Here is a 21917-nt window from a genome sequence, read left to right as displayed (position 1 = left end):
ATAGATAATTTATAAATATAGAGAACATACAGAACATCCAAACCTGCTTCTTTAGAAAGGATGTGGAGTCTTTTCCAATGTTGAGTCTTCAAAATATATAGTACTACCTGGTACATAATCAGTAAATTACACACTAGTTATTGCCTTTGGCTGACTTATGATGCAATCAAGAATGTAAACCAGTTTTAACTGTAATGTAACTGTAAACTGACTACTTACATTATAAAATGTAATATAATCAAATTAAAATTATTTTTCTAATTTGATTATGTAATCAGATTGCATGTAATTCGTTACTTCCCAGCACTGCTTATACAAGTCTCAGTTTCACATCTTGAAACATTGCCAAATTCAATTTAAACTAGACAAGCAGACATTAACCCTCCATAGCTTTCTTTTGCCTTTTCCTGTCTACTGAAGATTCTTTAAACCATATTTTTCTGCTGAGAAAATATAAAAATAGCACATCCAACACAGCAAAACTCTTATCCTGATCACATCTTACCTCACTCTAAAAATAATCAGTCTTAAAACACAACCTTCTATCTTAGAATTAGTCTACAGACACTCAAAACAGAATGACTCATGGAGTAAAATCATACTATAGCATTTTTACTTATGCAACCAGAAATAATTTTAATCTTAATTCTACAATTGTTTTCTACATCATACCACACATCCTCTCTCATCATGTTTTTTTCACACTCTTTCCCATTAATCAATAACTTTGTACATTTGACTGTTTTTTTTTATGAAAGAATCTACTGTACTGCGTTCTCATTTAGTATAATAAAAACAACCTATGCTAATTTACCAACAATGCTTGTTTAAAAAAAAAAAATCTTTATTATTCTTGGAGTTTATTTAAGTTCATGACTAGGCAACAGAGAGGGTAACTGAGTGGAAACATGAGTTAAAAACAGACTAACACAAAAGTGTTATAAAAAGCCTTCTACCCACCCACCATCTAGTATGTATGCCATGCTGTCCTTTAAAACATTCTGTCAGACATTTTTTAAAACCCTCTAAACTTACTAGTTTAAAACACTGAATGTCACGTAACTGAGAAATAAAGTGTGCATGACTGTGCAGGCAAGAGAAAGAGAGTTGGGGACGGGGTGGTGACGGGCAGTAGAAGGGGTGGGGTGGGGCAAATTCCTTCAATCTGGAGTGTGACTCATTGTCCCTTCACTTTCCTGCTATTTTGCCATTCTTTTCCTTTCTAACACTATTTTCTCTCTGCCAATGTGTCCACGGTTTTTTATAGGCTATTCATTGGAGAGACATTCCTCCATCAATGTGATGGCTTGTCTGTGTTAGCAGACCTTATCATACAAGATAGATCTATCTAGAATTGTAACATTCCCTCTGAGTTATTGACTGTTGACCAGGAAACTAAATAATTTTATGAAGTGAGAAGAGTCTGTAAATGTCATTTATTCTGATCAGCTTTTCATTACTGATTTCATTTCTATGCCATCAAACTATTACTAATGTGCACAGTGCAGTTTTTCGTAGCCGCAAAACGGAACTGAAACTGTTGCTTGGCAACAATACAATAAATGAAACACATACACATAAGGTTGCCATGTGTATTATTGTAACAAACACTCAGTATGACTCTTCAGGGTCTAGAAAACAACTATATACTTCACTGCTTCACTACTGTTGGACAACATGCAGGTCTTCATTAAGCAGAGAGAAGTAGAGAGAAGATAGAAAAGAAAGCAAGGACAGAAGAGAGGTTTGATCAAACATACACTTTCTCCCTCAAGCCAGTTTGTGATTTGGGTCATTGTTCAGAGCTCCCGGAAATCATGGGATGGATGACTCACCTAGCAACCAAAGCCCTCTGTAATCTATCATCCAAACAAAGACAAACTACAAATCATACCCCTGATACAGCTAAACTACTATGGCAGATGTTTAGACCAATAGCATAGATTTGCCAAGCTACTCATAAAGTAGTTAAACTATAGTCACACATCTTTTTCAAAAGATGTTAGCAACACTAAAATGTACTAACAAAAAGTAGCTAACAGCATTAAAGTTATTTAAGAAGGCAATATCTTTTCTAAATACATAACTATCAAATATTATGATTTATAATTACAGCAGGAGGTTATGTACAGTATCTTCTTCCACAAAAAAACTAAACAAACAACAACAATGAAGATCAGTTTGGGTGACAAACAGGGGCATTGCTAGGATTGGACAAGGTAAAGTGTATATATCAATCTACTCATTATTTACTGGTTTGTCATGGGTCATGTCATACCTCTTGGGCTCCCGATCTCCTCCTGACTGGCCATTTTCTGAAAAATGTAGTTATTTTCTGCACGTCTTCACATCTGAAAATATAATTTATACTGATTTGGACAAAGTTTTTAATTATCTGAGGTACTGCAAGCTACCCATCGAATCTGTGATTTCACTATGGCTTCATGAATGAGTTAGCTAGCCTGCTGAGCAAAAGCAGAGACTTAATTAGAATGCCTAATGGTCAACAGATGTAGAAAGAAAGTCCTGCGTTACAAGTAAAAGAGCCAATTACCTTTTAGATACAGACATTGCATTTCAAACAACTTGAGAATGGGCAAACACATTAGCTATAAAATATAGCACGTGTATATAGCTTTTCTTTTTTAGCGTAATCTGAGGTAAAGGAGCTCAATTTATGATACCAGTGTTGTCAGATTTTAATAGTGATTTGAAATATGTTCTTAGATTGACCAACTGTTTTGGAGATTTCAGTCTTTCCCCATTTAAGTAGATAGAAGCTGCACTTTCTGGACTGGAAATAGATTTGTGGGAGTGTTTCAAAGATGGCTGCCAGTGGACTGGCTTGCTAAAAAAGACTTTTGGAGTTGAAAGCAGCCGAGAACGTGTTTCAAGTGTTGAAAGCAGCCGAGAACGTCAAAAAAAAGTTAAGAAATGCTCTACGTTATGCAAATGAGTAGTGGAAACCGGCTGCCGTCAGCCAATCGCAGTAAACTGAAATCAGTGACATCTAGTACTTTAAAATCTGACGATATGCTGAGGTTTTTGCTGGATTCAGTGCTATAATCCAAACATATTTAATTCAGACTTCAAACAGACCTCAAATGGGGATTGCATGCATTCATTGTGGCAATAGTGTGGCTGTTTTAGCAAAAGTGCAATAAATCAACACTGCTTGTATACTATATTTCCAACTGTAATCGCATATAGGCTATTAAATTATATTAAACAATTATAGAAAATACACACTCGCTTTACTAATTGCAAACACACACAAAACTGCAACTATCGAGCTTTGTGAGTGTCACTGAGCTGATTTTTTCCAAATTGTTTCCATTTGTAAGGTCTTTTTTTTTCAGACTTTCTAATAATTTTTTGCTTCAAAACAATGTTTGTAATGTTAAGATTCACCTCGGAACTGGTTGGTTTGGTTCATGGCTTAGAACTCTTCTATGAAGGATTTTATGAAAAGTCTATGGAAGATATCAATGGTAAAAAATATTTTCATAAATCAGACAGCTGAAAATGTCGGTGGGCACTTTTTCGCTCTTTTAATTGGCAACCTGCTGCTTGTTATTTGTATTTTTAACCTCTTTTAACAACATTATGTGGAAATAATATGTAAAATTGTAAATAAATAAAGTTTGTTACAATTTAAGAACTGCTAAAAGCACTGTACACCTAATGAAAGCTCTCATAATAACTCTTGGAGTTTGGATAAGCATATTAAGTATGAGAAAGACAAGAGTTATCAACTTTTAAAAAGGCTTTGTAGAAACTCCTCAAGTTTCTGTTAACCTCTGGGTGTGTTAAGCCTCTGGGTACACTATTGAATCAGGTATTTCAAAGATGCATCACAACAATTAACTATGTATTATTGTTTTCTCTTTGCCATTAATCAGACAACAAAACATTGAGGTTCCCACTGTTCACCATTCCCTCGATTCCAAACATTAAGTGATGATCTTGAGTCTTTGCCTTTAACAACCTTGTTGTTTTAGTTCTCATTCTATTTTGAGTGTTGAACTTTTATCAATTCTGAGTATGTTCTTAAACATAGCACATAAAATATTTGCACAGTTATGTAACTTTGAGGAGGATACCTTAAATGGTCAAAAGTAAGTGAGACAATTTGTAGAGCTGCAGTTTGCAGAAAAGTTGATGTGTTTTTATTTTTAGAGGCTTTAAGGATGAAGTAAAAATGTATGATGTTAAAATACTTTCATCTATCTTAATTTCGAGGACAGCTACATGTAATCTATGTGTAGGTTGATTCCCCAAAAAAGTATAAACAGTGTGGTGTTATCAAAACATTGTTCTGTTTCAGCATCCTGATTCCTGACTAGTCCATCATATCAGACTAGTATGCATCTGTTTGTTCCACCAATGGAAGATGGATAAAGTGTTTGGGGAAACCTGTTTGAAAATCATTATCATAATCATCACTGCGTTTCCACTATCGGGCCAAATAAGGACGTGCCAGTGCATGCCAGGGCCAGTTGCGTTCCCACTGTCACTTCCGGGGCTTCATCGTGCCTTCTCTGGGCTTTCTCAGGGCTAATGGCCTTTGGCCCGCCGATTACTCTTGGGCACAACAAGGCCAACTGGGGACTGAGGCAGAATCAGTTTCAAAGGCGGGGTTTCACCTAATCTTCCAGTTTGTGTATCAATTAAAAAATTAAAAATGTCAAATTAAAAAATTGTGGGTACAGTATAAATCTGTTAATAGGAACAATGGACAAAGCGTTGCCCAAGGAAGAACTTTCCATGGTTCGAGATCATGGATAGTGTGCTGAAACATCGTCCCGCTGTTAGTAGAGAGACCAATTTGGACACCATTGCAGGTACAGTCAGTGAGTTTTCAACGCTAACTTATCTTGCTAGCTAGGTAATGTTTACAAACTAAATAAACTCGATATTCTAGATAACTAGATAACATGATACCTCAGCTTCAACTTCCCTCTTTCTTGTAAAATAAGTGGAGTGTGTGATGTTTGCACCAGGGTGGTGTGTATTACGGACAGGTTTTAGGGTAATTCTGCATGGCTATCGGCCCGATGGATGGAATGCAGATCAATTTTGGTCTCGTGGTTCGAGGTCAGAGGCTATTGGACCAGGCAGGCTAGTTGATAGCCCTAGCTCGCACCAGCCAGATAATGGAAATGCAGCTCAGTTGCAATTATGTTTGTCGCTGTTATTGGTGCAGAAATAACAAACTTTGATACATTTGACATATTAAAAGTTTGAATGACAGCCATTGTTTGGCCCACATGTCTTTGAAAGAATTGCAAAGACGTTGGGGGAAATGCATACATGGGTGTAGCTTCAGCCTGTCCCAAAGGAGCTTGATCAGAATCATAAACCATTGTTTTCTTTCTCATCCTCTGTTCTCCTCAGTTGGTCTTGTTATTTAAAATTTCACTAATGCATTGTGGGATTAAAATAATAAAATGAGCCTCAATTCATTTCTGTATCTTGTTGCACACTGTGTGTGCATATATATGTGGCCAGTAAGATGAGTAAGATGAGCTCAGAAATTGGGTTCATACGGAGGGAGGCAGAGTGGGGTGAGACTAGGCCAGAAGGGGAGGGAGAGAGGATGTGGGTAGGGTGTCAGAGAACTCAGAAAACAAATAAGGGAAAAAACAGACCATGTGGGCAGGGTCTTAGCTGGTCAGTGTGCTTGGTTGTGAGTCAGAGAGAGAAAAGGAGGAACAGAAAGAGTTTTGTGGGGGTATAAAAGCCACATAGTTCTCTTTGAGTGCCTCTCAAGGGTTGACATCCGCCAGCGTGCACTCATTTTCTCGTTCAGTCTGTACTCCTCCACAACCATGAGCTTCTACGCACCTCAGGCCTCTCATATCTCATTCACCCGCTCTGTGCCAGTACACCGTGCCGCTAGTACGTATGGTGGGGCTGGTGGACAGGGCACCAGGATCTCCTCTGCCTCTTCCATGTCTCTCCGTTCTACCCCTAGAATTGGGGGCATTACTTCATCTTCTGCCTATAGAGTGAGCTCAGCAGGTATGGGCACTGGTGCTGCCGGGGGGTCCTTCAGGGCGAGTGTGGGCTCTACAGGGCCCGTCCTGGGCAATGAGAGAGGCCAGATGCAGAATTTGAATGACCGTTTGGCTGCTTATCTGGAGACAGTGCGCAGGCTGGAACAGGAGAATGGCAAACTGGAGATGCAGATCAGAGAGGTCCTGGAGAAAGGTGGACCAGAGTCACGTGACTACAGCAAGTTCAACGACATCCTGGATGAAATGAGGAGAAAGGTGAGAGACACTTTTGGGCATGCAAGCTTTGCATGTGTCTATGGGTGTGGGTTTTGTTTGGTAAGGCCGCTGAAGCTGCAAATGGAGGCTTTTGAAAGGTGAAGGGACCTGGTAGGTTTTCATGTTAAAAGGAGGTACCAGATGTTTTACATTACAGAAATCTGGCTTAAATTATGAAGCTGAAGTAGGAGAGGGACAAAGATAAATTTTTGCACAAGTAGAAGAATCAAGTATATGTATTTCTGCAATAGCACACAATTAAAACAGCAAATTCTCGTTATATCACTTTTGAAATGTAGTGTACTGAAAAAAAGTGCTAAAGTTATTTATGGCATTTATAATGTGTTACTCATGAAAACTGTTTTAAAAAAAAACTTTGGTGACATTTTAAGCCCAATGTCTCAGTGATATTTAAAAAATGTTCCTTGTTTTTTTTACTTTTTAGTATTGTTCATGAGAACCTTTCAGGTCTATCAAATTTCCTTACATCTCAATAGAGGGTGTGGCACACACCCTTCTCTCTCTTCTTTCTTTGTGCTTATTCTGCTTTTCCCTATATGTATTCTGTTTACTACGAGGGGAATTCCTCAAAACCTTCCACATTTGTCACAAATTTAAACTGGTAACAATGGAGACGGACAACACACATAAATCATTTCTAAAGCATTAGAAGAATGTTTGACAGACTTCTACCAACTGAAACTTCCTACAGAGCCTCTGACTAAGAATCATATATTCTCAAACAGATGTGGGATTAGCAATTACACACACAAACAGTCAAAGCTTTCTTGAGCACAAGAAGAATCTAAAAGAAAATGGCTGCAGAATTTGCATCAGATGCGGTTGTGCCATTAAATAACATTTAGATACCAGAAATGTACATGCTCCATGCAATCCCATTTGTAAAACTACAAGTCAAACAAGCTGAATAAATTAACTCTTACCATACTTACATAAAGATAAGATTTTACCACAAATATTCAGATTTGACACATTATGTGACACATGGAGGAATTAAGAAGGAGTGTGGTTTAATCATTCCTTCCATTGAAATGTTCAAAAATACTGTAGCAATAAATTAACCACTCCTTCAAAGCTGGGTATGGGTGATAAACAATTCTGCTTTTTATCACTATTATTATTTCTGTCTAGAGTTTTATAAGTAATCTGATAAAGCAAGGTAATAAATGGCTTTATTCAAAATCCAAAATCTGATTCCAGGCAATTAAAGTTGAAAAGATAAGAACCCATACCAGTCTGAATTCCATTCCAAGAAAGATAATTAACACCATCTGTTAAATCTTTTTTTTATTTTTATTTTTTTACAATCTTTACAGGAAATAGGTTTTATATAGGTGTCAAATAGTGATGCGCATTTTGGCTCTTTTCAGTGAGCTGGCTCATTCGGCTCAGCTCACCAAAAAGAGCCGGCTCTTTTGGCTCCTAAACGGCTCTTTAAAAAAATATGTTTTGTATTTTTTCAAGTCAAACAGTTTGCGATAGTTTGACATTAATTGGTGTTAAAACAATTCAAATAAAATTATTAAATGATATCATACTCTACCTTAACCACAATGTATTTAAAAATGCATCCCATCACTAGTGTCAAAAAGAAATGTTTTTCTGAAATTAAAGTTTGGTGAAAATGTATGCTGTTTTGCTTGTAGGTGTTTGATGCCACTGTGGACAATGCTCGCTTTGTTCTTCAGATCGACAACGCTCGTCTGGCTGCAGATGACTTCAGAGTAAAGTCAGTAGTCTATCATAGTACAATATCACTGCTTAAAAACCATCTTAAACATGTATAAAAATACCTACTACACTTAAAAAAAAAGCTTCTGAGGGTCTGGAATTTTTAGATGTTCAGAAAAATTAGTTAGAGAATCATTTTGGTATATTATTATTCTGTGTTATAGGTTTGAGAATGAGATGGCCATTAGGCAGTCTGTGGAAGCAGATATTGGAAGTCTGAAGAGGGTAATTGATGACACCAATGTTGGTCGCCTGAATGTAGAGTGTGAAATTGAGGCCTTGAAAGAAGAGCTTGTCTTCCTCAATAAAAACCATGAAAATGTAAGGAACTGTTGTCCTCTTTTGCTTAAGAACTGCTGAACAGTGAATGTTCCTCTGTTTGCCACATTTCTTGAGAAGCTTCATGTGATCATCACATGTGTGGACTAATACTTTAACATTTATCTGTAGACATGTGCATATATAATAAAATGCAGGCAAAAACTGAATCCACTAATACTGAACAGCTATATTGTTTCAACTCTTCATACTTTTCCATACCTCAAACTTCCTCTGTTCAACTTCCACAGGAAGCTGGAGAGCTGCGAAACCAGATTTCCCAGTCAGGTGTTCAGGTTGACGTTGACGCACCCAAGGGGCAGGATATGTCTCAAGTGATGGAGGAAATGCGGGCTAACTATGAAAAACAGGCTCTCAAAAATACAGAGGAACTCAAAATGTGGCATGAAACCCAGGTACTTAACTTATGAAGGAGAAATGCATCTCCCACAAACCCTTAGCCACCAAGTGACATTAATTTTGCAATGACATAGATACATAACCATAAGCTCAAAAATCCAACCAAATCTTTTTCTCTTTCCTCAGATGTCAGAAGTTCAGATGCAGGTAGCACAGAACACAGAGGCATTACAGGGTGCTCAAATGGAGATAAATGACCTTCGCAGACAGATTCAGACGCTAGAAATAGAGCTTGCATCCCAACAAAGCCTGGTAATCGAACATGTGCATAAAAATACATTGTTATGAATGTTTAAATGTTCAGATATCAAGTTATAATAATAAGTTCATCATGAAGAATTCTGTTGAAACTTGCATCTGCTTCCTGTCTCAATCCTTAATTCCTCTAATAATCTAATACTTCCTCTCTAGAAAGCATCACTTGAGGGTACACTGCGGAATACAGAGCTACATTTGAATACAGAGACAGAGAATCACAATGCCATCTTAATGCAGCTTGAGGCTGAGCTGACACAGCTGAGGTCAAAGATCACAGAGCAGGGTCAGGAATACGAAGCCTTGCTTAATATGAAGATGAAACTGGAAGCAGAAATCCGTGCTTACAAGGACCTCCTTGATGGAGGAGACTTCAAGTACGTAAGACCTTGTGAAATATTCTATAAAAACCTCTCTGAGTAATACTTTTTTGTATTTTACAATGAAGAGCAATCATATAAATCTACCTGTGACATAATGTAGGAAAAACTTACTGAATGTACTTTCTCTTTGTGGTTCAGGCTCTTGGATGCACTAGATAACTGAGAGTGATACTACATGTGCCATGGGCTAAACAGAAACAACTCTTCAGATCACACTTGACATTTTAGATAGCATTCATGTGGAACTTGTGGCAAATATTTATCATAATTTTCCCTTCCACTTTTTCCCCAGAAATACACAGCACAAGTGAGTCACATTGGTTTCTGGGTATATTTAATCTCTTTTACAGTTTGGCAGAACAACAACTTTATGGGCAGGTTTTTAAACATCACATGTTATAATGCCATGTCATTGTACAATTATACAGTCTTATAAGAGAGGCTGAATATGAAAATGTGAATAGAAATGTTAACTACTCTACAAGCCGAAGCAATAAGAAAAAAAATCAATTAAAACACATGCTTTCTAAAGTAAAGGTGAAAGTGATTTCTGAAGAAAAATGCTTTATTGGTGGTCTTTGTTTTTTTTTCTCTCTGTTTATAAAATGTTGGGCATATCATTATATAAAAAAAAAACATAGTTCAGTAAATAGAACCTACACCCTGATGTTTAAATTAAGCAAACATTTAAACATTTAAAATCAAATCATCAGTAAATAATGTAGACTGTTTCCTATTTAAAAGTTGCACTTTTTGTCAAAAAGATGTAAAGGCAGTTGGTGGACATAAGAGGGTCAAATTAGATGGAGTATCTTAAAAAAAAACTCTCAAAAAAAAATCACAAGCCCCTTTTTGGCTAACAGTATTAGACATGCTACTGACCATCATTCACTGTGTCTAAATACTGATCATTTACATTCCAGGATCCCTGGCCATTTTAAATGAAAGCACAGTATTACACTGCTTTCCCTGAGACAAGGGCGTGAATACTGTGTGTATTTTCTATTTCCCTTTATTATTTTGATCTATTAGCACCTCATAAACATGTGGACAGTGGGACTAAGTTGAGACATGTTAAATAATACAAAGCTATAGAAAGTCAGAGTATTTAATCAGATTGTTTATTATGTTTCCAGAAGTGTTAGTTATTCATGTTTTTGAGACGTTACAGACATTACATCAGAAATTATCATAATTAGTTCTGATTTAAAGTAATAGCCAGCATCATCCAATCACTGCCAACCAGTTTAAAATAAAATTATACATTAGAAATTCATAATCTATGTACTGATTACATACTGTGAACTGAACTTTTGATAAAAAGTTTGGATTATGGTACTGTGCTGCATTGAGAGCTTAAGTATGTGCGCTTGCTCCCTAATTAGTGAATGACTTACCTCCAGTGTGCTGTCTGTCTGCACTGAATGAATGAATGAATGAATGAATGAATGAATGAATTAATTAATTAATTAATTAATGTTATATTTATATAGTGCTATTCTGACACTACAGTCAAAGTGCTTTACATACAACAGGGGACTCTCATCACCCACAACCAGTGTGTAGCATCCACCTGGATTATGCAATGGCAGCCATAGTGCTCTATTATGCTCAACACACACCAACTGTTGGTGGAAAGGAGAGAGTACAGTTATATAACCAATTCAGTGATGGGGATTATTAAGAGGCCATGATTGATAAGAGCCAATGGAGGGAATTTGGGCAGATAGGAGTTTTACTTACTCAAAAATGTTCTGAGGGCAGAAAGGGAAATGATTGGTTTACAGACTCAACCAATGAAATTGAAGGAGAGGCGGGGTCAAGACGTTTGGAGGGAATCCTTCAAACTGATGTACGTTACTGGGAGAAAACAACTATTATAAGGTAGGCCCAAGTGAATATTTTGTTAAAATTCAACAACTTCTGCAGTTACAAAGATAATTGGCAAACATTTAAATGCACAGAACTTATAATCTTATCATCTTAATGTGCATTTTAATTAGACTCCATCGACCGCACTAGCTGCTTATGGTGTAACGTTAACGTTAAATGAGGTATAAACATGCTAATTTAACTCGAACGTTAACTGGTTCAGATCTCCGTGACATTTCATTGGTCAGAGTTATAAATCTCCCGCCCTAGCATATCGATGTGTTATTGTTAGTGAAAAATGCGCTGCTCTCAGGGCAGGAATAATCAATATGTTCGTATCGCTGCGTTATTGATAGTGAACTACGCGCTGCTCTCAGGGCAGGAGTAATCAATATGTTCGTATCGCTGCGTTATTGTTAGTGAACTACGCGCTGCTCTCAGGGCAGGAGTAATCAATAGGTTCGTATCGCTGCGTTATTGTTAGTGAACTACGCGCTGCAGTCAGGGCAGGAGTAATCAATAGGCTCGTATCGCTGCGTTATTGTTAGTGAACTACGCGCTGCTCTCAGGGCAGGAGTAATCAATAGGTTCATATCGGTGCGTTAGTGTTAGTGAACTACGCGCTGCTCTCAGGGCAGGAGTAATCAATAGGTTCATATCGCTGCGTTATTGTTAGTGAACTACGCGCTGCTCTCAGGGCAGGTGTAATCAATAGGTTCATATCGCTGCGTTATTGTTAGTGAACTACCAGCTGCTCTCAGGGCAGGAGTAATCAATAGGTTCATATCGCTGCGTTATTGTTAGTGAACTACGCGCTGCTCTCAGGGCAAGAGTACTCAATTTTATTTTTACTGTAATATGTGCCTTCTTTCGAGGCAGGAGTGGACTAATGTGCTTTTTTTCTCTCTTTAAACAAGGAAGCACTGAGTACAAACCAAATGAATGGTAAGCCCAAAAAATGTGTTCTTCCTGTTTAAACAATGATTTTATAATCTTTTTTTCTTGGAGCCTCCCCAGCACTGTGTATTTAGATTTTTTTAATTCTTAATCCTTACTTAGGGAGGTTCCAGGACATATTTTAAAACCCATTGGTTTTTATTTATATGCAGTTAATACACAAATTAAACAGTATGTGATTTAGTAGAACAGTTTGTATGACTGTATGGAGTGGGAAAAGCATAACGGTGTGTTTATATTCTGTACCCATTTAGTTCTACGCTTTTTGATTTCGGGAGAGTTAAGCTCTGATACCAAAATTGGGAAAATAGGGCCATATTCAATATATATCAGCAGCTTTCAGTCTCTTCTACAAAACCAGAAACTTCCTGATGAGGTAAAAGAAAAACAAACAAAAAACATAATACTTTCTATTATATTTAATACATTTCACATACTGTCTGTATTTAAACATCTATTTAAACAAACAGATGTATAAACATCTTTTTAATAAAACATTTTTTTTTACCTTTTTTAAATGGTTCAGATCATGGATGCCATATTTTACCTGTTCAGCATGGTAATATAATGTTATCTACCTATACATTTTTGTAACGAATGAGGCAGCGAGGAGACGCGGATCTAAATGCAGACTTTTATTAAAAAGGTAAACAGGCAAAACACAAAGGAAAAACCCTCGATGGGGAAACAAAACATAAACAAGTAAACTCGGGCAGGGGAAACATTCCAGGCTTGACAACATACAACGACAGACAAGGAGAGAACAAGAAGCAGGGCTTAAATACACAGGGAGTGATGACTAAATGGGACACAGGTGAGAACAATGAACAAATTGGCAGTGATGATGACAGATGGATACTGGGAAGTGTAGTTCTTTAACAAAATGGCAGTGAGACACAGGGCAGACAACAGAGGAACGTGACAATTTTATGTCAGAAAACACATACTAAATTAAACTGATGGCATTCATTTTAACTACCTCAATTTTTAATACATAACATTTCATGTGCAATTTAGAAGGCAACAGGTTTAGTGGCAATCAATAGCCACACCTTGGACAATATTCTTGATGGGAAGGTCAGGGCAACAAGTCATAGTTTTGTGAAGGTAAGAATTACTTTTACAGTGTTCTTTTGGTAACGCTTTAGATTACAGCCCGGAAAGTACTGCATAATTAAAGTGATTTTACAGTTTAACTTTCTGTAATTATAGTGTACCAATAAAGTACTTACATGTAAGTATAAGGAAACAATATGTAAAGTTTGGGGAATAATGTAACCCGCACAAGAAGAGACAGTCACAATGTATGTCAAAACTGCGTTTATTTGCAGGCAAACAAAAGTACAGCACGGAAAATCCAGAGGGAGAATGGTCAGGGTAGCGTAGGGTCAAAAGCCGGGAAACAAAGTCGAGTAAAGGGGCAAATCCGGGAGAGAGTGGTCAACGAGAGTGGGGAGGTCGAAGCCGGGAAACAGGATCAGAGTAGACGGGACTAGTGGGAGCAAAAGACAGGGGAACGAGGGGAGCTGGCAAGCTAAGAGGAGGACAAGAGGAGTTCAAAACTAGACGAGACTAGCGGGGGGCAAAGACACGGGAAACTAAATACAATAACCAACACCCGTGAAACGGATGTGCTGTGGTATTTATAGGGGAAGGTGCAAGTGTAAACAATGAAAGGTGATGAGACGAGTGCAGGTGAAACTAATGTGCAGGAGTGCAGATGACGCGAGTGCAGGTGGTCATAATGTTCTGGGGGATTGGAAACGCATGAGAAACTCGAGGAAGGGAGATTGCCTACGAGCATGTGAGCGAGTAGGAGCAAAGTGGGCGTGAGGGCTCGAGCGAGCAAAAAGAGCGTGCAAGCTCGAGGGGGCGGAACGAGCGTGGGAGCTCGAGGGGGCGGAACGAGTGTGGAAGCTCGAGGGGCCGGAGCGCGGGAGCGGGGTTCGTGACAAATAAAGGGGTAACAACCAGGATAATAAAAAACATATTTATACTGTAAGTATTATAGAACTAAGGGGTAGCCTACTTATTCTACTATTATAATACAACAATCTAACATTTGGGAGCAATTTAGCAAGAACATACACTGCGTACCTTTTTGTAATAATTGTGTAAATACGTACTGTATAGGCTTTTTGATGGATGGATCAGTGTCTTCTGAAGGGAAACGATAAGTGTTTGTAAGAAAAATTACAATATTTTAAACTTTTTAAACTGTAGACTATCGCTTCAGACCAACTGCAATAAGTTGTTTTTCAAATAAAGGTTTTCGAGTCAGTGATATTAGATTGTGAATGTATTTTTATTGTACTTATCCTGTTACTACATGGAACAGGAGGGTAACAAGCACCACTTACCCTGTAACTACATTAAACTAGAGTATATTTCCAAGTAAGATTGTTGTATTATAATAGTAGAATAAGTACCCCTTAGTTCTATAATACTTACAGTAGGCCTATAAATATTTTTTTTATTCTCCTGGTTGTTACCCCTTTATACCCCAAACTTTACATATTGTTCCCTTATACTTGCAAGGACTTTATAGGTACACTATAATTACAGAAAGTTACACTGTAAATTCGTCAAAATTACGCAGTACTTTCCGGGCTGTAATCTAAAGCGTTACAGTTCTTTTTTTGTTGAGTGTGAATTGGATGCATTATTTCTTTGTAAATATAAAAAACAGTGTGGTAGTTCTATTGTAATGAAGTGCACATGGTTTACTAAAAATTTTTATTTGTTTTCCTATCCAAGATGGCAGTGTTTCATGTAGCCTTTCATTTGCAGCATAACATTCTTGAAAAGGCAGAAGTTGTTATTGGTCCATATCTGGAGGGAGGGAATCACTGGACTTTCTTTGTAAGTTCCTCTAGTTCTAAGTTGAGAATTGTATTTATCTTTTATGTATTAAAAAAAAAGGATTGTGGTCATGAGTGGTAATGTGCAATGCATGAAATACCAGAGCATTGTGCAAAATTTAAAGTAATACAGGCAAATATTATCTTGCTGTGTTTGATACAACTTTTTACCAGCTATTTCCATTTTCTGTTTAGCACTGCAACATCGTGGATAGAACAATAACCTACCTAAATTCCTTTGGTGAGCAGAAAGAGAATTGTCAGAAAATAGCTGAGAATTGGAGGTGTGTATGTAGAAAAGGTTTCTCTATTTCACCTTTTAACTAGATTTCATCTTACCTGTCCTGTACATGTGGTATCCATCCTAACAGGATGTTTGCCACAGCAAAGGGAATCCCAGGAACATGGGACATTTGCACAAGGGAGCATGCCATTCAGAGAGATATCATTTCTTGTGGCATCTTTACAGCTGTGGTAAAACATTAAAATCTTATAAAATACACATTTTTATTTTCCAAAGATTAAATTTAATTGTCTACATGTCGAATTATTAGAGATATATCTGTTATAAATATTTACTGCTACATTTAATTTACACTACAGATGCATTATACGTGTACACATTTGGATATGTACATGTAAAAAATTATCTAGTTTAATTCATGCCATTTTGTAATACTGCTTTTAAAGGGACGGTTCACCCAAAACATAAGATTTTGTCATTGTTTACTCACCCTTAAGTTGTTCCAAACCTGTATGAATTTATTTCTTCTGTTGAACACAAAGGAATTTAAGAATGTTTGTAACCAAGTGGTTTTGGGGCACCATCGACTTCCGTGGTAGGAAAATAAATTCTGTGAAAGTCAATGGTGCCACACAACTGTTTGGTTATAAACATTCTTCAAAATGTATTAATTTGTGTTCTACAGAACAAAGAAATACACTCACCTAAAGGATTATTAGGAACACCATACTAATACTGTGTTTGACCCCCTTTCGCCTTCAGAACTGCCTTAATTCTACGTGGCATTGATTCAACAAGGTGCTGAAAGCATTCTTTAGAAATGTTGGCCCATATTGATAGGATAGCATCTTGCAGATGATGGAGATTTGTGGGATGCACATCCAGGGCACGAAGCTCCCGTTCCACCACATCCCAAAGATGCTCTATTGGGTTGAGATCTGGTGATTGTGGGGGCCATTTTAGTACAGTGAACTCACTGTCATGTTCAAGAAACCAATTTGAAATGATTTGAGCTTTGTGACATGGTGCATTATCCTGCTGGAAGTAGCCATCAGAGGATGGTACATGGTGGCCATAAAGGGATGGACATGGTCAGAAACAATGCTCAGGTAGGCCGTGGCATTTAAACGATGCCCAATTGGCACTAAGGGGCCTAAAGTGTGTCAAGAAAACATCCCCCACACCATTACACCACCACCACCAGCCTGCACAGTGGTAACAAGGCATGATGGATCCATGTTCTCATTCTGTTTATGCCAAATTCTGACTCTACCATCTGAATGTCTCAACAGAAATCGAGACTCATCAGACCAGGCAACATTTTTCCAGTCTTCAACTGTCCAATTTTGGTGAGCTCTTGCAAATTGTAGCCTCTTTTTCCTATTTGTAGTGGAGATGAGTGGTACCCGGTGGGGTCTTCTGCTGTTGTAGCCCATCCGCCTCAAGGTTGTGCGTGTTGTGGCTTCACAAATGCTTTGCTGCATACCTCGGTTGTAACGAGTGGTTATTTCAGGCAAAGTTGCTCTTCTATCAGCTTGAATCAGTCGGCCCATTCTCCTCTGACCTCTAGCATCAACAAGGCATTTTCAGCCCACAGGACTGCCGCATACTGGATGTTTTTCCCTTTTCACACCATTCTTTGTAAACCCTAGAAATGGTTGTGCGTGAAAATCCCAGTAACTGAGCAGATTGTGAAATACTCAGGCCGGCCCGTCTGGCACCAACAACCATGCCATGCTCAAAATTGCTTAAATCACCTTTCTTTCCCATTCTGACATTCAGTTTGGAGTTCAGGAGATTGTCTTGACCAGGACCACACCCCTAAATGCATTGAAGCAACTGCCATGTGATTTGTTGATTAGATAATTGCATTAATGAGAAATTGAACAGGTGTTCCTAATAATCCTTTAGGTGAGTGTATATATAGGTTTGGAACAACTTGAGGGTGAGTAAATTATGACAGAATTTTCATTTTTGGGTGGACTAACCCTTTGAGGAGAGCATGAAAACTTTTGAAAACTTTGTCACCTTTTTGTAAGTTTGCAGAGACTTTTCTTCGTGGGGACCAGGGGTATATTAACTGCCCTTCACTTCATGAGGAAAGAGAAAGACTAGCAATTCTGCTCTTTACTTCACTTGGTAAGTACAATACAGGTTTATACCTACAGTTTTATGTTGGTTTGGGTTATAAAACCATACAACAAGTGTTTCTTGCTTTCTTTAGAAAGGTCAGGCATTTGTGGTGTCTGCCATAAGGCTGTTGCTAAGAGCAAGGCAAGTTGTATTGCAAGTCTCAAATGATGTTTCATATTAAATGTGGCCTTTACAAATCAGTCTTTTCTAACAAAAATATAGGCCAAATGTTCAACATGTGGCATGAGCGTACATGACAAATGTGTGCAAAAGAATCAGGAGACTGCTCTTTGTTTGCTGTGCAAAGGTAATGCATTTTTTTATTACATAATTTTTTTAATTATAACATACTTTTTTATACTTTGTGTAAAAAATTTGCCCTGATGCATTTTTTTAATTATATGTTTTAGTGCAAACTGAAACAACATCAGAACATAAAGAAAACAAACAAGCAGGTAAGGCTTATAGAGTTTAATTCATGTTGCAGAATTTATCAGTCTTTAGACCAGGGCTCCTCAATCAACCACCCATGGTCCAAAATGGATTCCCTTTATTCCGCCATCATGTCTTTACAACTCTTAGACTGTGTAAAAAACATTGCATTGCCTAAAACAGCAGAGTGCTCTTTAATGCACACCTAGCTGTGAGTTTGAGAGTTAACAGACCAGAGTGAGAATGTTTAAAATGTCTGTTCACTTTCCAAGTCTGCAGATGTATGCAAAGCTTCTTTAGTTTGGGCTGAGATGTCATATTCACAGTAGCACCATCTTTGAGTCTTTGAGGGATAGACATGCATCTCTTCAGTGGGTTGTAGTGTTATTTCATGTTTTTTTTGGACTGTTCTGCTGGTGAAACAATGCAAAAAAAGTCTTTCCAAGAAATTTCAGTAGACAAAAACTCCAGACAACATGAGCAGTGGAAAATTCTAAGTGATCTAGGCACTTTATACATTGTTTTACAACAGATGCCATTGAAAAGAAGTCTATGCCTCACAGCCTCGCTTTCATATCTGTTATGGCGCTGCTTTGAATAATGTCTATTACCCAACAAAACTAAAAAGATAATGTTTATTTTGTCATGTTAATAATGAAAGAGTCTGATAACTGCCCTAAAAATGTTGGGCCCCACTATTATTTTCATTGGGACAATCTCACCATTCCATGGAAATAGTTGAAGAGCCCTGTAATAGACATAACATAGACATTGGAATATATATATATATATATATATATATATATATATATATATATATATTTAAAAAAATTTATTATTCCCATTCGGTCGTTCCAAAAGTGTAGTTATTTGTATTTTGTCTACATTATCTTTACAGAGACCGCCAAACTCCTAGATGAGGAAGTGGTGGAAAGAGATACCACCGACAAACACCTAGATGAGGAAGTGGTGGAAAGAGATACCACCGACAAACACCTAGATGAGGAAGTGGTGGAAAGAGATACCACCGACAAACACCTAGATGAGGAAGTGGTGGAAAGAGATACCACCGACAAACACCTAGATGAGGAAGTGGTGGAAAGAGATACCACCGACAAACACCTAGATGAGGAAGTGGTGGAAAGAGATACCACCGACAAACACCTAGATGAGGAAGTGGTGGAAAGAGATACCACCGACAAACACCTAGATGAGGAAGTGTTGGAAAGAGGTTAAGCCAATAATTATTCTTAGAAAGTATTAGAGATTTCTTAGTGCAATAGAGGAGAAATTGTTTCGCTTGGATTTAAGGACATAAATATATTAGATTAAAACAGGGGTTGGCAACTTTATGGTAATCATTGTGTGATATCAACTCACTTACCTTAACTGCAACACAACAATAAATAAATCATTGAATTAATTGATTACCTATACAAATGTCATGTTCCCAGTATGTAGAGACACATGAAAAAATCGTGTAGTTTTTGTTTGAACTGGGGTTTCATTTGTGGTACCCTTTGAGAACATGTAATGCAGCTTTAGTTTTAATTACTTGCTTTTAGTGTCACTCATTGTGTATGAAACTTTAAGGGTTGAGCATGCCAGATTCTTTTAAAAAACAGATTAAACCTTTTTATAGTCTGAAGCTGCAACACTACCAGCAGATTGACATCTGCTTTACACTGTCCAGTCTGTCTGTGCTGGCAGATAATTTGTCTTCACTGCACAGTTCATTTGAGTAGTAAAAGCAATTTTGTTAATTCACACAAAAATGAAAACTGTCATAATTTATTTGTCCTCATGTCCATACAAACATGAAAATATAAAGTTATTTTACTAGTAAAATAACTACTAATCTCTCTTACAATTGCTTGTGTAACAATGATTACCCTTCTGTTTCAAAGGTTTCCAACCCCTAATATCTTTTTAGTCTTGATGAAAAATGATATCTATAATATTCCAAGGACATTTTGTTCATCTGAAGAATCCCATTTATGTTAAGCTTATTTTAAAGAGTTTTTTTTTGTAGCTCTTTGTCATCTTTTACAGATGGCTTCCTTGTAGAAAGCATACTGAAAGTGTCAGACTTTCACCAGGCAAAGAGGTAATGCAGCAGGATTAGTGTAGGAGAAATTAATGTGACATTGCACGCCACATTTTAAAGACTACTTTCTTTCAGTCACCCAGTTCTTTTACATGCACACTGATCTCAACCAAAATAAAATAGTCAAAAATCAGATATGTCATGCGCACATTGACGTGACATTTAGAATAAAATTTGTATAATTTTCTGCTTTTGATGCGTTGCATATGCAACCAGGACGTTCCCTTTCAGTCGAGAACGTCAGACGTAGTCTGAATGGGGATCAACCATTGAAAACGCCACTAGTGCTGCCACCTTCCAGTGCCTAGACAGAAGCCTCCTGATCCCCCCGCGATTTAAGGCGGAGAAAGGACAGGGCTTTAGGCCAGGGAAGTCACTGCTGTTCCTATAGGACCACTACTGAAGCTTCTTTAATTTAATATTACAGATATCTGGTCTCTACAAGTGAATTAAAGAGGAGATGCTCACCACCTGAGTGTTACTCCAGCAACACTGTGGTTTCTTATTTGCAAAAGCAAAGGCACAGAAAAAATCCATAGAGGAAAAGCTGTGTGCAGCCTAACCAAGCGGACCAAACTGACTTCACTGTGCACTAAACTGTGTGAAGGTAAAACATTTTAAGTGATTGTTAAGTGTCTTTTTAGGTTGGGTATTATATTTTTTTAATAATTCTATTTGTTTACATCGTTTCATTTCAGATGAATGCAGTGAGCTGGTCAGTGACGTAATGTTCCTGGCAGCAAAGTTTACTCCACAAAGAAAAGTGGTCCAGGAATTGTGTGAAAATGAGGATGTCCATGATGCAATTTCCAAAACTGAAGCCTGCAGGTAAAGTACATTTTTATTATGTTGAATGTTTTTAATGACTGTAAATTGAAACCAAAAGCTTTATGTACTTCAATTGCAGGAAGACCTTACAAACACTTCACTTTAAGGAGAAACTGGGAGACATTTGAACAGGCAACCCATGGGCTTGGGCCTGGTTTAATGGTGGGCACATTCAAGTTCATTGACTCGTGCCTCAAAGAAAAAATTAAAACACTTAAATCCTCTACGAAAGATGTGAACTAGTTAAGGTACAGCTGTTTAATAATACCTTTCTGTTGTAATAATATGTTGCTGTGTTTTTTATAGATACCTATAATCCACTTTATTTATTTTTTAATCACATTTGTAATTCAATTTTGTTCCTTAATACAAAAGTAAAGTATTCAATATTTTTTTTTATTAAAGCAAAAGACCATTCAATAAAAGCATTATTTTGTGAATTATTTAAAATCACCATTTGATCCTTCATTTTGTTCTTATACAAAGCATCTGTACAACACTCATTGACCAAAACTAAGCATGTTGGCTAAGCAGAGCATATAGTTATTGATTCATCAATGAAACCTTTCTTATCTCTCTACAAGATCAACCACGTTTTTTCTTCTTTTTGACCGTGTAAGTTACAGTGACTGCATCTTTTGCTTTTTTGACCCTTTTACAATAATTATGAAGTGCAGTCACTTTTCTTTTCCTTGATAGTTTGCTAAACTGTGAAAAAACTAATTTGTGTGCTCTCTGTACTAAACTGTGCACTTCCTTATCCTCATTACATTTTTCTGATTGGCTCCACTCATGAAGATCTGTGAGCATGTGTTGCAGTGTTACTTTTTTTTTCTCACTGGATTTTGAGCAGTGTGAATCCTCAGATATGTTCTCACAGGATGTTGTGTAGATAATGTTATGAACTAAGATACATACACACACCTCTCCATAGCTATTTGCAATGCATGTGCAAAATTTGGCCCCTTTACGACGTACAATTCCTACACTCCCATCAAAATGATATACAGTAAGGTCTTCATTATCTGCGAAATAGGATTCACTGTCAACACTTTTTCTTGCTGCTTCTGCCCTAAGGTC

At 37.3% G+C, this 21917-nt stretch overlaps 2 protein-coding genes across 4 annotated transcripts; both read left to right on the top strand.

The window, feature by feature from the left end:
* Window positions 1-5745: 5745 nt before the first annotated feature.
* LOC127646487 (keratin, type I cytoskeletal 18-like) lies at window positions 5746-9964 on the top strand. The gene is made up of 7 exons (XM_052130182.1): window positions 5746-6275; window positions 7943-8025; window positions 8192-8348; window positions 8597-8761; window positions 8892-9017; window positions 9177-9397; window positions 9542-9964. Exons 1-7 carry the CDS (start codon window positions 5832-5834, stop codon window positions 9564-9566), a joined length of 1221 nt encoding a protein of 406 aa, XP_051986142.1. The 5' UTR covers window positions 5746-5831; the 3' UTR covers window positions 9567-9964.
* Window positions 9965-11592: 1628 nt separating this feature from the next.
* Window positions 11593-21245, top strand: LOC127646488 (uncharacterized). Of its 3 annotated transcripts, XM_052130183.1 has the most exons (14): window positions 11593-11670; window positions 11735-11926; window positions 11991-13339; window positions 14990-15094; window positions 15289-15377; window positions 15465-15567; window positions 17377-17476; window positions 17562-17611; window positions 17693-17777; window positions 17881-17925; window positions 18801-19133; window positions 20437-20616; window positions 20708-20837; window positions 20917-21245. In XM_052130183.1, exons 4-12 carry the CDS (start codon window positions 14990-14992, stop codon window positions 20460-20462), a joined length of 936 nt encoding a protein of 311 aa, XP_051986143.1. In that variant the 5' UTR covers window positions 11593-11670; window positions 11735-11926; window positions 11991-13339; the 3' UTR covers window positions 20463-20616; window positions 20708-20837; window positions 20917-21245. The 3 variants fall into 3 exon arrangements, with proteins under 3 accessions (XP_051986143.1, XP_051986146.1, XP_051986145.1); XM_052130186.1 differs by having other exon boundaries at window positions 11735-13339; window positions 15023-15094; XM_052130185.1 differs by lacking the exons at window positions 11593-11670; window positions 11735-11926; window positions 11991-13339 and having other exon boundaries at window positions 14879-15094.
* Window positions 21246-21917: the final 672 nt, after the last annotated feature.

Source organism: Xyrauchen texanus, chromosome 7 (assembly GCF_025860055.1).
Source record: "Xyrauchen texanus isolate HMW12.3.18 chromosome 7, RBS_HiC_50CHRs, whole genome shotgun sequence".
Classification (NCBI taxonomy): Eukaryota; Metazoa; Chordata; class Actinopteri; order Cypriniformes; family Catostomidae; genus Xyrauchen; species Xyrauchen texanus.
Note: the sequence above shows the minus strand (reverse complement) of the source record. Positions and strands in the feature narration are given on the sequence as shown.

Bases quoted from the DNA above. Each gene is read 5' to 3' on its own strand.
- LOC127646487 (XM_052130182.1), top strand. From the start codon at position 5,832: ATGAGCTTCTACGCACCTCAGGCCTCTCATATCTCATTCACCCGCTCT. The intron at 6,276-7,942 runs GTGAGAGACACT...TTTTGCTTGTAG, and splicing joins TGGATGAAATGAGGAGAAAG to GTGTTTGATGCCACTGTGGA. The intron at 8,349-8,596 runs GTAAGGAACTGT...CAACTTCCACAG, and splicing joins TCAATAAAAACCATGAAAAT to GAAGCTGGAGAGCTGCGAAA.
- LOC127646488 (XM_052130183.1), top strand. From the start codon at position 14,990: ATGGCAGTGTTTCATGTAGCCTTTCATTTGCAGCATAACATTCTTGAA. The intron at 15,378-15,464 runs GTGTGTATGTAG...CCATCCTAACAG, and splicing joins AAAATAGCTGAGAATTGGAG to GATGTTTGCCACAGCAAAGG. The intron at 17,926-18,800 runs GTAAGGCTTATA...TTATCTTTACAG, and splicing joins TAAAGAAAACAAACAAGCAG to AGACCGCCAAACTCCTAGAT.